At 47.3% G+C, this 15,979-nt stretch overlaps 1 protein-coding gene across 1 annotated transcript; it reads right to left on the bottom strand.

Annotated features, from left to right (window-relative positions):
* Positions 1–3,720: 3,720 nt before the first annotated feature.
* LOC149526042 (olfactory receptor 52P1-like) lies at positions 3,721–4,500 on the bottom strand. The gene has a single exon (XM_089782051.1). The coding sequence runs from the start codon at positions 4,498–4,500 to the stop codon at positions 3,721–3,723; it is 780 nt and encodes a 259-aa protein (XP_089638177.1).
* Between the last annotated feature and the right edge of the window lie 11,479 nt (positions 4,501–15,979).

The raw sequence follows: 15,979 nt of genomic DNA, 5'->3' as shown, positions 1-15,979 counted from the left end.
GAAAAACTATGCTGCTCCCATCCGGGCAAAAGTCCTTTTTCCAAAAGACTTTTGCGCAAAAGGGCCAGTAGTGTTTTCCGCAAAAATGCCGCGATTGCAAAAATGGCGATCGGGGCTTTTTTGCGGAAAAGCACGTCTAGATTGGCCACGGACGCTTTTCCGCAAAAAGTGCTTTTCTGGAAAAGCATCCTGCCAATCTAGATGCGCTTTTCCGAAAATGCTTTTAACGGAAAACTTTTCTGTTAAAAGCATTTCCAGAAAATCATGCCAGTGTAGACGTAGCTCCGATGTATTGACAATGGGATATTATTCTGTTTTATGCATATTCACATTCACACACACACACACACACACACACACACACACATTGCAGAGGACTTTAATTTTAGTACATTTGGCTTAACGCGGCACTGGACTATATTTGCTTTTTTTTTGGACTGGTTGCCTCCTGTTTGTGTATTTCCATTGCCAAATGAGGCATGAGGTTGGCTGGTCCCTTCGTAGCTCTGGTGTTCACAACTCTGAGGGTATGTCTACACTACCCTCCTAGTTCGAACTAGGAGGGTAATGTATGCATACCGCACTTGCTAATGAAGCCCGGGATTTGAATTTCCCGGGCTTCATTAGCATAAGCGGGGAGCCGCCATTTTTAAATCCCCGCTGCTTCGAACCCCGTGTAGCGTGGCTACACGGGGCTCGAACTAGGTAGTTCAGACTAGGGTGCCTATTCTGAACTACCGGTACACCTCATTTCACGAGGAGTAACGGTAGTTCGGAATAGGAACCTAGTCCGAACTACCTAGTTCGAGCCCCGTGTAGCCGCGCTACACGGGGTTCGAAGCAGCGGGGATTTAAAAATGGCGGCTCCCCGCTTATGCTAATGAAGCCCGGGAAATTCAAATCCCGGGCTTCATTAGCAAGTGCGGTATGCATACATTACCCCGCTAGTTCGAACTAGCAGGGTAGTGTAGACATACCCTGAGGTTTTACTCTATGGGTAAGTGCATCTTTCTGTAACATGTGCACTCTGCTGAGCCCATTCTAGGCAGCCAGTAGGTTCCATGGGAGCTATCAAACTGTGTTCTCTGCAGTTCTTTATCCTTGAGCATCACCCAGACAGCCCATATCACAGTCTGCCCCTGGGTCTGACCCCCCATTTCATTGTGCTCTCTACAGACAGGGGTTAAGGTAGTCACTAGGCACCAGATTTCCTTGATCCCACTGATAACCGCATTATGATCATACCACTTGCAAGTTATTAACAGCAACGGTGAGAAAAATAAGGAACAAATGGGAAAGGTTTAAGGAAACAGGGAACCCTGCTCGATGGGAATCGGAATGTCACCAACAGCTGTCTGTTACTTCCTGCAGGGCTGGCAACCACTGACCTGGCTCTGGCCCCACAGCTCCCTGCTGTCACTTGGCCCTGGCGCCCCGTTGGTACAGCCGGTCAGGTCCTGTACCAGCTCTGCCTCAGCCCTGCCGCTTTGTCTCCAACCTAACTCTGCAGTCTGGGCTGTGTCTCTCATCCCTGCACCTGGAACGGCACGAGCCAGCCACCCGCAGCCACCCAGCCCTCCGCCTCTTCCCGAGACCAGGCTGGCGGCGACCAGGAGCCTGCCCGGGGCCACAAGAGGCGAGCGCCGACCTGGTCTAGTGCGGAGATCGTGGACCTCATCGAGGTTTCGGGGGAGGCCTCCAACGTCCACGACCTCCGCACTAGACACAGAAAAGTGGCTATTTAGGGCAGGATAGCTGCCAGCCTGGCCACCAAAGGCCACATGCGGACCCAGGAGTAGGTTTGCATGAAAATCAAGGTGGTACAGTGAGACCCCCGACCCTGAGCCATGAGCTTAGAACATAAGAACATAAGAACGGCCGTACTGGGTCAGACCAAAGGTCCAGCTAGTCCAGTAGCCTGTCTGCCGACAGCGGCCAAAATCAGCTACCCTGGAGGGGATGGACCGAAGACAATGACCAAGCCATTTGTCTCGTGCCATCAATCTCCAGCCTTCCACAAACAGAGGCCAGGGACACCATTCCTACCCCGTAGCTAATAGCACTCCATGGACCCAACCTCCATGAATTTATCTCGCTTCTCTTTAAACTCTGTTATAGTTCTAGCCTTCGCAGCCTCCTGTGGCAAGGAGTTCCACAGGTTGACTATTTGCTTTGTGAAGAAGAACTTTCTTTTATTAGTTTGAAGCCTGCTACCCATTCATTTCATCTGGTGTCCTCTAGTCCTTCTATTATGGGAACCAATGAAGAACTTTCTTTATGCACCCTCTCCACACCACTCATGATTTTATAGACCTCTATCATATCCCCCCTCCATCTCCTCTTTTCTAAGCTGAAAAGTCCCAGTCTCTTTAGCCTCTCTTCATATGGGACCTGTTCCAAACCCCTAATCATTTTAGTTGCCCTTTTCTGAACCCTTTACAAGGCCAAAACATCTCTTTTGAGGTGATGAGACCATGTCTGTACACTGTACTGAAGATATGGCGTATCATCTTTTTATACTTCCCCTCCTCCTTCTTCCCCTGGCTTCCCCCTTCCAGCTCCCTTCTCCCAGGTTTCCCCCTCCCCTCTCCCACCCTCTCTCTTCCCCTCTCCCACCTCCTTTTCCCAGTCTCCCCAGAGGTTAATCCCCCCCTCCCAGTTTTGTTAAATAAAGAGAGTTTCTATTTTTGAACACATGTGTCCTTTATTTTGTACATCAGGAAGGGGGGCTAGGGAGAGGTAAATGGAAGGAGGTGAGGGAGGAATGGGGTAAGAGCCCCTGATGGGGAGAACTGGGGTGGCACTGCGGGCTCCTCAGGGTGGAAGCTCTCCTGCAGGGCTTCCTGGATCCTGACAGCCACCCTATTGACCTCCCCCCCCCCGATGGCAGCCTGTGGCAAGTGCAGCTGGGCTGATGGCCGAGTGTTGTGATGTGCCGAGTGTGGGCACTCAGGGCATTCCAAGCCAGGACTGCTTTGCTGACCCTCATCAAGTTAGACAAGCAAGCAGGGAACCCTGAGAACTGTCTGTCCGGGGTGGGGGTTGGGTCCTTTTAAGCACAGCCCTCAGCTAGCCTGAGGCAGCAGCTCCACACTCTAAGCCCTAACCTAACTGGTTCCGGCCAGCCTTAACTTTGGTTCAGGGTCCACTCAATGTGGACATGCTATTTTGAATTAGCAAAATGCTAATTCGAATTAGTTTTTAGGTCTGGATGCACTAGTTCGAATTAGTGCTGTAGTGTAGACATACTCCAGTGTCCTGTCTTCCAACAGTGGCCAATGCCAGATACCTCGGTGGGAGTGAACAGAACAGGAAATCATCAAGTGATCCCTCTCCTGTCACCCATTTCCAGCCTTTCACAAACCGAGGATAGGGTCACCATCTCTACCCATCCTGGCTGATAGCCATTAATGGATGTAAACTCCATGAATTTATCTAATTCTCTTTCGAACCCAGTTAAAGTCCTGGTTTTCATAACATTCTTGGGCAAGAAGATCAACAGGTTGACTGTGTGCTACATGAAGAAAAACTTCCTTTTGTTTGTTTCATTTGCTGTCCCTTAGTTCTTATGTTATGGGAGCAAGGAAATAACTTTTCCTTATTCACTTTCTCCAGACCTGCCATGATTTTATAGACTTTATAGATTTTATAGATTTTATTATATCCCCTCTTTCTAAAATGAAAAGTCCTGGTCTTTTTAATTTCTCTTCCCATGTCAGCCTAATTCGAATTAAGAGCATTACTTTCAACTCGGATGTTTTTCATCATTTTGACACGAAGCTCTTTGGTTTTGACTCCGTATACAATTGGGTTGAGCATGGTGGGGACCAGGACATAGATGTTGGCCAAGAAGATTTGAACGTGAGGAGGAATGCTCTCACCAAACCGATTTGTCACAATGGAGAAAAGGAAGGGAGTATAAGAGGTCAGCATCACACTGATGTGGGCAGTGCACGTGTTGAGGGCTTTCTGGTGGGCTTTCTGGGAGGAGATTCTTAGAACAGCCCTGATGATCAGACAGTAGGATAGGGCGATGAGCGTCAGGTCTAACGCAACAAGAGTAAGTGTCATCACCAAGCCATAGAGCCTGAAGAATGCGAGGTCCCCACATAAAATCTTTGCCACAACGATACCCTCACAGATCGTATGAGGGATGATACGTTTGCCGCAGAACGGCAGTTGGCTGAGCATCAGGGGCAAGGGCACCACACAGAGAATCCCTCTTATTAAACTGACCAGTCCTATCGTAACTATCCGTGTGTGGGTGAGGATGGTAACATATCTCAAAGGGCTACATATGGCCACATAGCGATCAAAGCTCATGGCCACAAGCACAGCTGAGTGCATTGCAAAAGCCGTGCTGAGGAAGGTAATTTGGGTGAGGCAGCCATTGACTGTGATGACTTTCAAATTGAACCAAAATATACCCAGGGCCTTTGGCACAACAGTGGTAGAGATGGTGATGTCTGTGACTGCCAGCATGCAGAGCAGCAGGTACATCGGTTGGTGCAGGGTTTGCTCTGTTATTACCACAAACAGAACGGAGACATTTCCCAACAGACAGAAAATGTAGCAAGTAGCAAAAGGGATGGAAATCCAGACGTGAGCATCTTCCAAGCCAGGGACGCCTGTTAGGATGAATGTTGAGGTGTCAGAGGGGCTGAGGTTGAAAGCTGCCATGAGGTGGTAGATGAGAAAACACGGTTGAGGAATGCACAGGGCACCTGTGAAAACACACAAGCACAGTGAGCCGGGGTTAGAGACAATAACCAATATCACAGGAAATACCAATAACATAGGTATTACCAGCTTAGAAAAGTGAGTAGTAATGTAGCCACTTTTGCAGAAGGCAAATGATTATTTAGACCAAATTTTTAGATCAACTCTGGGAACCGTGACTTGAGAACCATCTATAAGTAGATACATGACAACAAATTTAAAAATAGACTTTTGGGCCTAGCAGACAGAGATGTACATTTAAAGTAAACCAGAGAGCATAATTAACGATTAGAACACTAAACCAAGAGTCATCACTGAACATATTTACATCGAGGTTTGGTGTTTCTCTCTCTAAAGATCAGCTCTGAGAATATTACTGTGAAAATTGTTCTACCCATGCTGTCAGAACAGGCGATCACAATGGTCACTTCTGGTCTTGGAATTCTGTCATGGCTCGTCCCCAGCTTTATTGTAGCCCATTGGAAACTCTGACCTCCCTCCCTGAGGAGGGTTTTCAGTGTTCACATTTGCTCCCGTTGCTGTAGTAGGGTTGCTCATGGGAAGAGGAATGGTCTGGGTGGAAGATGGTATTAGAGAAAACAGACTACAATGAGGCCCATGGTACTTTACAGTGTGCAGCATTTTTTGTCTTCCTTACACCTCTTTGGTCTGTGCATGAGGCCGGCTGCCCGTTCCCTTGTCACCTGATTACAGGAATCTGTGCCTCTGGATACTGCACGACTGCTCCTACTCCATCCCGCACACCATGCATTCAGGTGGCCGGAAACGACTGGTTTCCCCAAACTGTGAATCAGAAACATGGTTTTCTTTCACTGCTTTTTGTCCTCTTCAGACCACAATTGCAGGGGCACAGAGAGAGCAGACCCCGCTCCCTCCCTGAAAGAAATTGTGATCCTCATTGTTTTCAACCATTGAGCCTGTGAGTTTGAGATTTCAGGGACTCTCCTCTCAGATCTCCTTTGATTCAGATGGGCTCACCCGCCTTTCAAGGGTCACGGGACGCCTGCAGCTCAAATCACAGTAGGTTCCAGGTCAGTTGAAATCAGAACATGTATTCAAGTTCCCACATGTTGGTGTAGAATAATCTGAAGAACTCCTAGATTTCACCCATAGCCCTGGTCCAACAAGCTGAGCATCTGCACTACCCAAGCCTGTTATTTTGGAAAAATTGGACCGGTTATTTCGAATAACTCCTGCATTCCTTGAGGAGTAATATTTATCGCAAAACAGTTATTTCAGGGGTTATTACTTCCAAATCAGTTATTTCAAAATACTTCCCTAGTGTGGACATTCCCTCTGGCTACGTCTACACTGGCATGATTTTCCGGATAGGCTTTTAATGGAAAATTTTCTGTTAAAAGCATTTTCAGAAAAGAGCGTCTAGATTGGCAGGACGCTTTTCCGCAAAAGCACTTTTTGCAGAAAAGCATCTGTGGCCAATCTAGACGCACTTTTTCACAAAAAAGCCCCAATTGCCATTTTCGCGATCGGGTTTTTTTTGCGGAAAACAAATCTCTGCTGTCTACACTGGCCCTTTTGCGCAAAAGTTTTTTGGAAAAAGACTTTTGCCCAAACGGGAGCAGCATAGTATTTCCACAAAAACAATCTTACATGAGATCGTCAGTGCTTTTGCGGAAATTCAAGCGGCCATTGTAGACAACTGGCAAGTTTTTCCGCAAAAGCAGATGATTTTGCGGAAAAACTTGCCAGTCTAGACACAGCCTCGGTGTGTTAGTTTCGGCAACTGGAGAGTGTTGGTTTGCTCGAGTGCTCAGACTCTGATCGAAACGCCCGTGTCTGGGGCATTCTCAGACCAGGTTTGAAAGTTGAGGATTTTAAATCACATGGGCCTCAGTTTTGCTCTCAGGGAAGCCAATGTCAATCCGGAGCACTTCACTGAAGGCAGAATGGGGGAGCAGATTGTGACCAGCATGGGACCATTTATGTTGTGAACCACCTGGTAACACAGACCCCCACTGCCGGGGATTTTGCTGCTCTATCTATCCGTGCGGTGAAGTTGAGGAATTGGAAACCCACACTGCACCAAAACAGGAAGCTACTGCGCTGGATAGAAGGGCACAGTAAGGAACAAGGGACTGATTCTAAGCACTGTTAATGGTTTCAACTTTTCCAATATATTGGAAATTTAACCTGATAAATCCTGGGTATGTCTGAAAAAAAAAACCCTAAACAGTTCCAGTCACTGTGCGGGTGAATTCCTGCCCAGATTTTAACCCTGGAGCCCTTCCTCAGTCCTTACCCTAATGTTTAATGCAGAAACAGGGAACTCACCACAATCCCGCTCAGCAGAGAGAGGAAATCTCCTTCCTGTGGCAGTGAGGCAGAGGTAAGAGACTCAGCATGTGAATCTCACAGGTCTGACACTCGCTGCACTGAACCGTCCCCTTTATGATTCCTCTGTTCAGCCCCTGCGGGCTCCCAGGTGGGCCGGGATTCACAGGAAATTCCCTGAGCTCTGTGAGTGGTGGGATGAGCAGAAATTAGACCCTGGAGAACTACAGCTTGAGAGCCTCCCCCAGGAGTGAAGTAATTGGAGAGAAGCAATTTGACAGTGATAGTGACGTAGGTCATCAGGTCAACCTGCTTGTTACACATGTTGAGCCTGGCTTTCTGTTCTGCCATCACTGTCCTGCCTTCAGCACTACGGGTGGGAATGCTGTTGCATGATCCATGACCAATAATCTGTTCAGTTGATTGTAGTAGCTTGTGTCAAGTTGCTCAGTTGTGTCAGGATCTTTGGCACCTGAAAAGTCACTGCTGCCCTGTGGAGGCTAAATGACTGCTCCACTCCCTGTTCAGTGAAGACTGTTGCAAGGTTGGGAGGGTTCTTGGTCTGGCTGGCGGTAATGTATCTCCACAGTCAATATGTTTCAGCCAGGCCACACGTCCCTGTGCCGAGTCCACGGGGTTCTCACTGACAAATAGGCAACTGTTACACTTGGAAGAGTTTCACAGGATCTTTTTCAGGGGAGGACAGGGAAAAGAGATGGGCTGTGTCTAGACTGGCAAGTTTTTCCGCAAAATCAGATGATTTTGCGGAAAAACTTGCCAGCTGTCTACATTGGCCGCTTGAATTTCCGGAAAAGCACTGACGATCTCATGTAAAATCATCAGTGCTTTTCCGGAAATACTATGCTGCTCCTGTTTGGGCAAAAGTCTTTTTCCGAAAGACTTTTGCGCAAAAGGGCCAGTGTAGACAGCATAGTACATTCCATGAGGTGTAACAGTTAACTCAAACTAAGGACTTAGTTCGAGTTAACGTTTGACTACCGCGTGTAACCACGGGCATTTAGTTCAGACTGGGGGGATTTAAAAATGGCGCCTGGACGGGAAGATGAAAATAAAGCCTCGGATATTTAAATCCCAGGCTTGATTTGCAACTTCGAATGCCTACATTCGCCTCCCTAGTTCGAACTAGGGGCTAGTGTACACATACCCAGAGAGAGGGAACTCAGCAATGGAGAAAGCAGTGTTTAGCGGTGGAGTGATAAGATGTTAGCTGTGAGGAGCTGCTGAGACTATGAACTTCCACAATGCTCAGCTAAATCAAAGTGGGACAGACCCATATTGGTTAATGAGGAGGTAACTGCTCCCTTCTTGGGACACAGTTTAAATTCAGAGGCATCAGTGTGAACAACTTCTGCAGAAGATTTTCCTCATTTTGTCACAAAGCTCTTTAGTTTTGACGCCATATATGGCAATCGGGGCTTTTTTCCGGAAAACCGTGTCTAGATTGGCTACGGATGCTTTTCCGCAAAAGTGTTTTTCAGAAAAGCATTCTGCCAATCTAGACGCGCTTTTCTGAAAATGCTTTTAATGGAAAACTTTTCCGTTAAAAGCATTTCCGGAAAATCATGCCAGTGTAGACGTAGCCACACAGAATGGGAAGTGATTGCCTAGGAAGGAGTACTACTAAACATGATTTAGGGGTCATAGTGGACTACAAGTTAAATATAAGTCAACAGAGACTCAGTTGCAAAAAAAGGTAACATGATTCTGGGATGCATTAACAGGAGTGTTGTGAGCAAAACACAATCAGACATTCTTCCACTCTATTCTCCTCTGATTAGGCCTCCATTGAAGAATTGTGTCCAGTTCTGGGCACCACATTCCAATAAAGATGTGGAGAAATTGGAAACGGTCTAGAGAAAAGCACAAAAAATTATTAAAAATCTAGAAAACATGACCTATGAGGGAAAGAATTGGGCTTGTTTAGTTTAGAAAAGAGAAGACTGAGGGGACGTAATAGTTGTTTTCAAGCATTGAAAAGGGTGTTATAAAGAGGAGGGAGAAAAATTGTTCTCCTTGACCTCTGAGGATAGGGCAAGCAATGGGCTTAAATTGCAGCAAAGGAGGTTCGGATTAGACATTAGGAAAAACTTCCTAACTGTCAGGGTGGTTAAGCACTGAAATAAATGTATTGGGGAGGTTGCGGAATCTTCATCATTGGAAATATTTAAGAGCAGTTTAAGCAGATGTCTATGAGGGATGATATAGGGTACGTCTAGACTACCGCGTTTTGTCGATGGAAGTTTTGTCGACAGATACTGTCGACAAAACTTCCATCGACAAAGAGCGTCCAGACACATTGAGTTCTGTCGACAAAGCAAGCTGCTTTGTCGACAGAACTCCGTAGTCTGGACGCAGTGTTACAGGCAATAACACCTTCTGTCGACAGAGTTCTGTCGACAGAAAGTGTTATGCCTCGTAAAATGAGGTATACCAGCGTCGACAAAACTGCTGAGTTCTGTCGACGTTATGTTGACAGAACTCAGCGGTAGTGTAGACGCTGGTATAGTTTTGTCGACAAAAGTCCACTTTTGTCGACAAAACTAGGTAGTCTAGAACCACCCATAGACTGTGCTTCAACCTGCAGTGAGGGCAGGGGACTGCACTTGATGACCTCTTAATGTCCCTTCTAGGTCTATGATTCTATGATTTCTTCCATAGCCCTAGAGTAATAACAAGCAGAAATAATAAGTGGAGCGTCTAAACTACCAAGCTTGTTAATTTGAGAATAATGGGATGACTATTTTAGAATAATAACTCCTGCTTTTCTTGAGGGTATGTCTACACTACCACCTGAGTTCAAACTAGGGTGGTAATGTAGGCAACCGGAGTTGCAAATGTTGCCTGGGATTTGAATTTCCCAGGCTTCATTTGCATATTGCTGGGCGCCGCCATTTTTAAATGTCCGCTAGTGCGGACTCCATGCCCCACGGCTACACGAGGCACAGACTAGGCAGTTCGGATTAGGCTTCCTATTCCAAACTACCATTACTCCTCGTGGAATCCCGGGCTTCATTTGCAACTCCGGTTGCCTACATTACCACCCTAGTTCAAACTAGGGTGGTAGTGTAGACATACCCTCAGTGTGTTCCATCCTGGCTCGCAGTCCCTGTGCTGAGTCCATGGAGTTCATACCAACGAATAGGCTATTGTCATACTTGGAAGAATTTCACCGGATCTTTTTCAGGAGGATAAGCAAAACACCCCGATGAATTGACAATGGAACATTATTCTGTTCTGTGCATATTCACACACACACACTAGCACTTTGCAGAGGACTTTAATTTTAGTAACTTAGGTTTAATGCCGCACTGGACCGTATTGCCTTCTGTTTGTGTATTTCCATTGCCAAATGAGGTGTGAGGTTGGCTGGTCTTTTCATAGCTCTGGTGTTCACAACTCTGAGGTTTTACTCTATGGGTGAGTGTCTCTCTCTGTAGCATGTGCCCTCTGCTGAGCACATTCTAGGCAGCCAGGAGGATCCATAGGAGCTATCAAACTGAATTCCCTTCAGTTCTTTGTCCCGACAGCCCACATCACAGGCTGGCCCTGGGTCTGACCTCCTATTTCTTTGTGCTCCCTGAGGACAGGGCTAAGGTGTCCCCCCTCTTGATGGTCTCTCGGCACCATGATTTCCCTGACCCCACTGATCGCTGATTATGGTCATACCACATGCAATTTATTCAACAGCAACGGTGAGAAAAATGAGGAACACATAGGAAAGATTCGAGGAAACAAGGGATCCTTCGCTATGGGAATTGGAATATCACCAACAGTGGCCTGTGGGATGTGAGGAAGATTCACGGTTTCTTCCACACACATCCCAGGCCTCCCGTCAGGCCCTGGCAGTGCTGGAAGTGCCACACAACCTCAGACTCTGGGTGGCAGGACCAGTTTCCTGTGTCCTTCTGTCAGATTCACATCCCCCTTCTGAGTCCAGCCCCCAAGGCCTGTTGTCTGGTGATGTCTCCCTGAGCCGGGCCCTCTGCCCAGGGCCCCACCTTGCTCTCCCTGGCTTCTCATTGTGCTTGGCTGCCATGTTAATTCCTGCAGGGCTGGCATCCACTGTCCTGACTCTGGTCCCACAGCTCCCTGCTGTCGTTTGGTCCTGACACCTCATTGGCACAGCCAGCCAGGTCCTGCGCCAGATCTGCCTCAGCCCTGCCGCTCTGCTTCCAGAACGGCTCTGCTTTCTGGACTGCATCTTTGGTCCCTGAGGTTCTGGCTGCTGCTCCTCTGCCTCCCTCCCAACTTGTAAAACTGGCAGATTTCTACTGCACCAACAGCCCACTCCCCATTAAGCCCTAAACCAAAGGAATATAAGAACGGCCAGACTGTGTCAGACCAAAGGTCCATCCAGCCCAGTATCCCATCTGCTGACAGTGGCCAGTGCCAGGTACCCCAGAGGGAGCAAACAGACCAGGGAATCATCAAGTGATTCCTCTCCTGTCACTCATTTCCAGCCTTTGACAAATACAGAATGGGGACACCATCCCTACCCGTCCTGACCAATAGCCATTGGTGAACGTAACCTCCATGGATTTATCTAGTTCTCTTTTGAGCCCATTTAAATTCCTGGTCTTCACACCATCCTTGGGCAAAGAGCTTTATAAGCTGACTGTGCGCTGCATTAAGAATAACTTCCTTTGGTTTGTTTCATTTGGTATCCCTTAGCTCTCATCTTATGGGGAATAATTTTTCCTTATTCACTTTCTCCATATCTGACGGGAATTTATAGATTTTATAGATTTATCATATTCCCCAAAAGTCCTAGTCTTTTTAACTGCTCTTCATATGTAACACATTCCAAACCCCTCATCATTTTTTTGCCCTTTTTCTGAACCTTTTCCAATGCCAAGATATCTTTTTTGAGATGAGGTGACCACATCTGTATGTAGTATTCAAGATGTTGGTGTACCATTGATTTATGTAAAAGTGGCGAGGAGTCCTGTGGCACCTTATAGACTAACCGAAGTGTTGAAGCATAAGCTTTCGTGGGCAAAGACCCACTTCGTCAGATGCATGTAGTGGATGTAGATGCAGTTCGTCAGATGTAGATGCATCTGACAAAGTGGGTCTTTGCCCACGAAAGCTTATGCTTCAACACTTCGGTTAGTCTATAAGGTGCCACAGGACTCCTCGCCGTTTTTGCAGATTCAGACTAACATGGCTACCCCTCTGATACTTGACATTCAAAGATTAGAAAACCTGCTTTGTAGTGATAGAGTCAATGAGCTCAATTCATTACAATGAAAAAAAGGTAGTTAAGAAGTGGCTTGGGTACCATGTATAAATACATACATATGAACAAATTAAAAATAGGCTTTTTGGCCTAGCATACAGAAAATACCAGAGAGTAATTAATTGGTACAACAATCATATATATAGTAGCCTAATGTCTGTGACTCTGTAATGCTGAAACGCTGGTTATTCCCTCTGGGCGGTGCTGTTGCCTCCTGCCGTGGCACTCAGGCGACTTCTGCACCTCTCAGCCGGGCCGCCATGGAGGAGCACACAGTGCAAGCAGCCATTTGGGCACCGTGGTCCCCACGCAGCACCTGCGGCTGCTTGTGCCGCTTGCTTCCCTGCGGCGGCCCGGCTGAGGGGTACAGAAGTCAGCCAAGTGCCATGGCGGGAGAGGAAGGAGGGTGGGGCGGTGATGTACATGGCCAGGGGATGGGGCCTGACCGTGTACATCACTGCCCCGTCCCCCTTCACCTCCCGTCATGGCACTCGGCTGACTTCTGCACCACTCAGTCGGGCCACTGCGGCGGAGCCCAAACGGCCGCTTGCTCCGCTTACTCCCCTGCAGTGGCCCAGCTGAGCGGCACAGAACTCAGCTGAGCACCACAGCGGGAGGGGAAGGGGGCAGGGTGGTGACATGTGGCGTGACAGCGGCTCCAGGCCCCGCCCCCTGGCCGTGAATGTCATCACCCCGCCGCCCTTCGCCTACTGCAGTGGAACTTGGCTGACTTTGGTGCCGCTAAGCTGGGCAGCTGCAGGGAAGCAAATGGCGCAAGCGACTGTTTTGGCTCCACGGTCCCCCGAGTGAGAGGCAGGAGGAGGAGGAGAAGAGAAAGAGAGAGTGAGAGGCAGGAGGAGGAGGAGAAGAGAAAGAGAGAGTGAAACGCAGAAGGAGGAGGAGAGCTGAGAGAGAGAGAGGGGAGGAGGCAGTAGGAGGAGGAGAGAGAGAGAGATGGAGCAAGAGACCGGAGGCTCAGGAGAGAAGACCAACATGGAGGAGAGACCTGAAAATCCCCTCTTATGATGGGCTAATTGGCTAGTATACCAAGAGTCATTGTGGATTATTCATCACTGAAAATTTTTAAATCAAAGTGCAGTGTTCTTTCTCTAAGGCTATATCTACACTCAATAAACTATATCACATCCAAGGAATGTGTCCACATTTTCAGAATAGATTCCAAAAAAGTGGATGTGTTCTTTCAGCATCCCTGATTCCTCATTTTATGAGAAATAAGGAATGTCCTGAAAAGGGACATTTTTCCAAAATTTGAGCCCATGTAGAAGAGCTAAATTTCAGAAAAGCCTTTTCCGGGAAAAAAAAATGAAAAAAAAACCACAAATTGGGAATTGTGACTTAGCCTGAAAGAGCAACTCTAGAAATATTACTGTGAAAATTGTCTACACAAGAAGTCAGACCAGGTGATCTATCTCTGAAGTGATATTGAGGAATTCAAAAACCACACTGCAGAAAACTCTACTGAGACAGATAGAAATACACATCAAGGAATAAGGAACGTATTCTAAGGCCTAATCGTTATCTCAACTTTCCCCAATACATTGGTAGTTCCAGTTTATCCTGATAAATCCTTGATATATCTGGAGAAAAAAAAAACACCACACAGTTTTAAGTCACCGCTGTGGTGCGCTCCTGCCCTGATAGTTCTAGATTTCAACCATGGAACACAGTTCCTCAGCCCTTATCACTAAGCATTAAGGCAGGAACAGGCAACTCACCACAATCCCCTCAGTAGAGTGGGGAAATCTCCTTCCTACGGCAGTAAGGCAGAGAGAAAGGAGTCAGCGTGTGAATCTCACCTGTCTGACACTCGCTGCACTGACTGTCCCCTTTATGATTCCTCTGTTAAGTTCCATAAGGAGTACCGGTAGTTCGAATTAGAGATCCTAATTCGAACTACCTACTACGTGCTGCGTATAGCCGCGGGCACGGAGTTCGGACTAAGGGGGATTTAAAAATTGCGTCGCCTGGGAAGATGCAAATGAAGCCCGGGGTATTTAAATCCCGGGCTTCATTTGCAACTCCGGTTGCCCTTATTTGCCTACCTAGCTCGAACTACCAAGCTAGTGTAGACATACCCATAGATATAGTAGCCCAATGTCTGAGAGTCTGTAACGCTGAAATGCTGGCTGTTCCCTCTGAGGGGCGCTGTTGCCTGAAATGCTGGCTGTTCCCTCTGAGGGGGCGATGTTGCCTGAAATGCTGGCTGTTCCCTCTGGGTGCCCATGCTGCATGGGGAGTGTGGGGCCCAAATGGCCATTTGGGCTCCACGGTCCTCCAAGTGAGAGGCAGCAGGGGGAGGAGAAGAGAAAGAGAGAGATGGAGAGAGAGGCAGAAGAAGGAGGAGAGCTGAAAGAGAGAGAAGGGGAGGCAGTAGGAGGAGGAGGAGAGAGTGACAGATAGAGAGAGAGAGATGGAGCGAGAGACCGGAGGCTCAGGAGAGAAGACCGACGAGGAGAGACCTGAAAATCCTGTCTCACGACGGGCTAATTGGCTAGTCTGTAAATAAACTAGTCAATAAACTACAGCCTATATTGGAACAGAATACCATACTCAAAGAGGCTCTGGGAGACAGACCCATAGTCTCCTATAGACAACCACCTAACCTCCAGATGATTCTTACCAACCACCACAGGACATACCACACTAATACCAACCCTGGTACCTTCCCTTGCAATAAACCCCGTTGCCAGCTTTGTCCACATATTCATTCTGCTGATACCATTATTGGACCTAACCAAGTGAGTTATAAGATCAAGAACACATATTCCTGCGGATCCAGAAATATAATCTATGCTATCATGTGCCGAAAGTGTCCGTCTGCTATGTACATTGGACAAACATCTCAGACACTTCGCCAAAGAATCAATGCCCACAAAACAGATATCAGACAAGATCACAAAGAGAAAACAGTTTCTTGCCACTTTAACCAGAAAGGACACTCTCTCAATGACTTAACCACCTGCATTCTGCTACAAAGACCTTTTACATCTGCACTTGAAAGGGAATCCTCTGAACTGTCATTCATGTTAAACTTCGACACTTTCCAAAAAGGACTCAACAAGCATTTGAACTATCTCACCCATTACCAAGATAGTTTCCCCAATTATCACCTCTAATACCATTAACTCACAAACATCCCACTCTCCCTACCTCTAATATCATCAATTCACTGACACTTACCTTCCTTCCTCCCCCCCCTCCCGCATCCCCTCCTGTTCTGCAATGTGATTTGTCCTTTTCATATTTGTTCATTTTTTTAATTGTATCCTTTGGTATATATGGTTGTGACTACTTTCTTCCACTATTTGATCTGAGGAAGTGGGTCTGGCCCACGAAAGCTCATCATCTAATAAACCATCTTGTTAGTCTTTAAAGTGCTACATTGTCCTGCATTTTGCTTCAGCTACCCCAGACTAACACGGCTACATCTCTATCACTAGTCTGTAAATAGTTAGCAAAGAGGGGTTTCTCCCCGCCTGCCTCTCTCCGGCTGTGGAGGGGATGCCAAGGCCGCAGGGCTTCAAGCCTTTCGCATCGTGCCTGAACCCTATGCCCTGAATTAATTTCGAAATAGCAGTTGGATTGTGTAGATGCTAGGAAAGTTATCTCGAAATAACTTTGCTGTGCAGACATGCCCTTAGTCTCCCCTTTTCAAAGATGAAAAGT

The sequence above is a fragment of the Pelodiscus sinensis genome, chromosome 1, assembly GCF_052426305.1.
Source record: "Pelodiscus sinensis isolate ZL-2025 chromosome 1, ASM5242630v1, whole genome shotgun sequence".
NCBI classification, from domain to species: domain Eukaryota; kingdom Metazoa; phylum Chordata; order Testudines; family Trionychidae; genus Pelodiscus; species Pelodiscus sinensis.
Note: the sequence above shows the minus strand (reverse complement) of the source record. Positions and strands in the feature narration are given on the sequence as shown.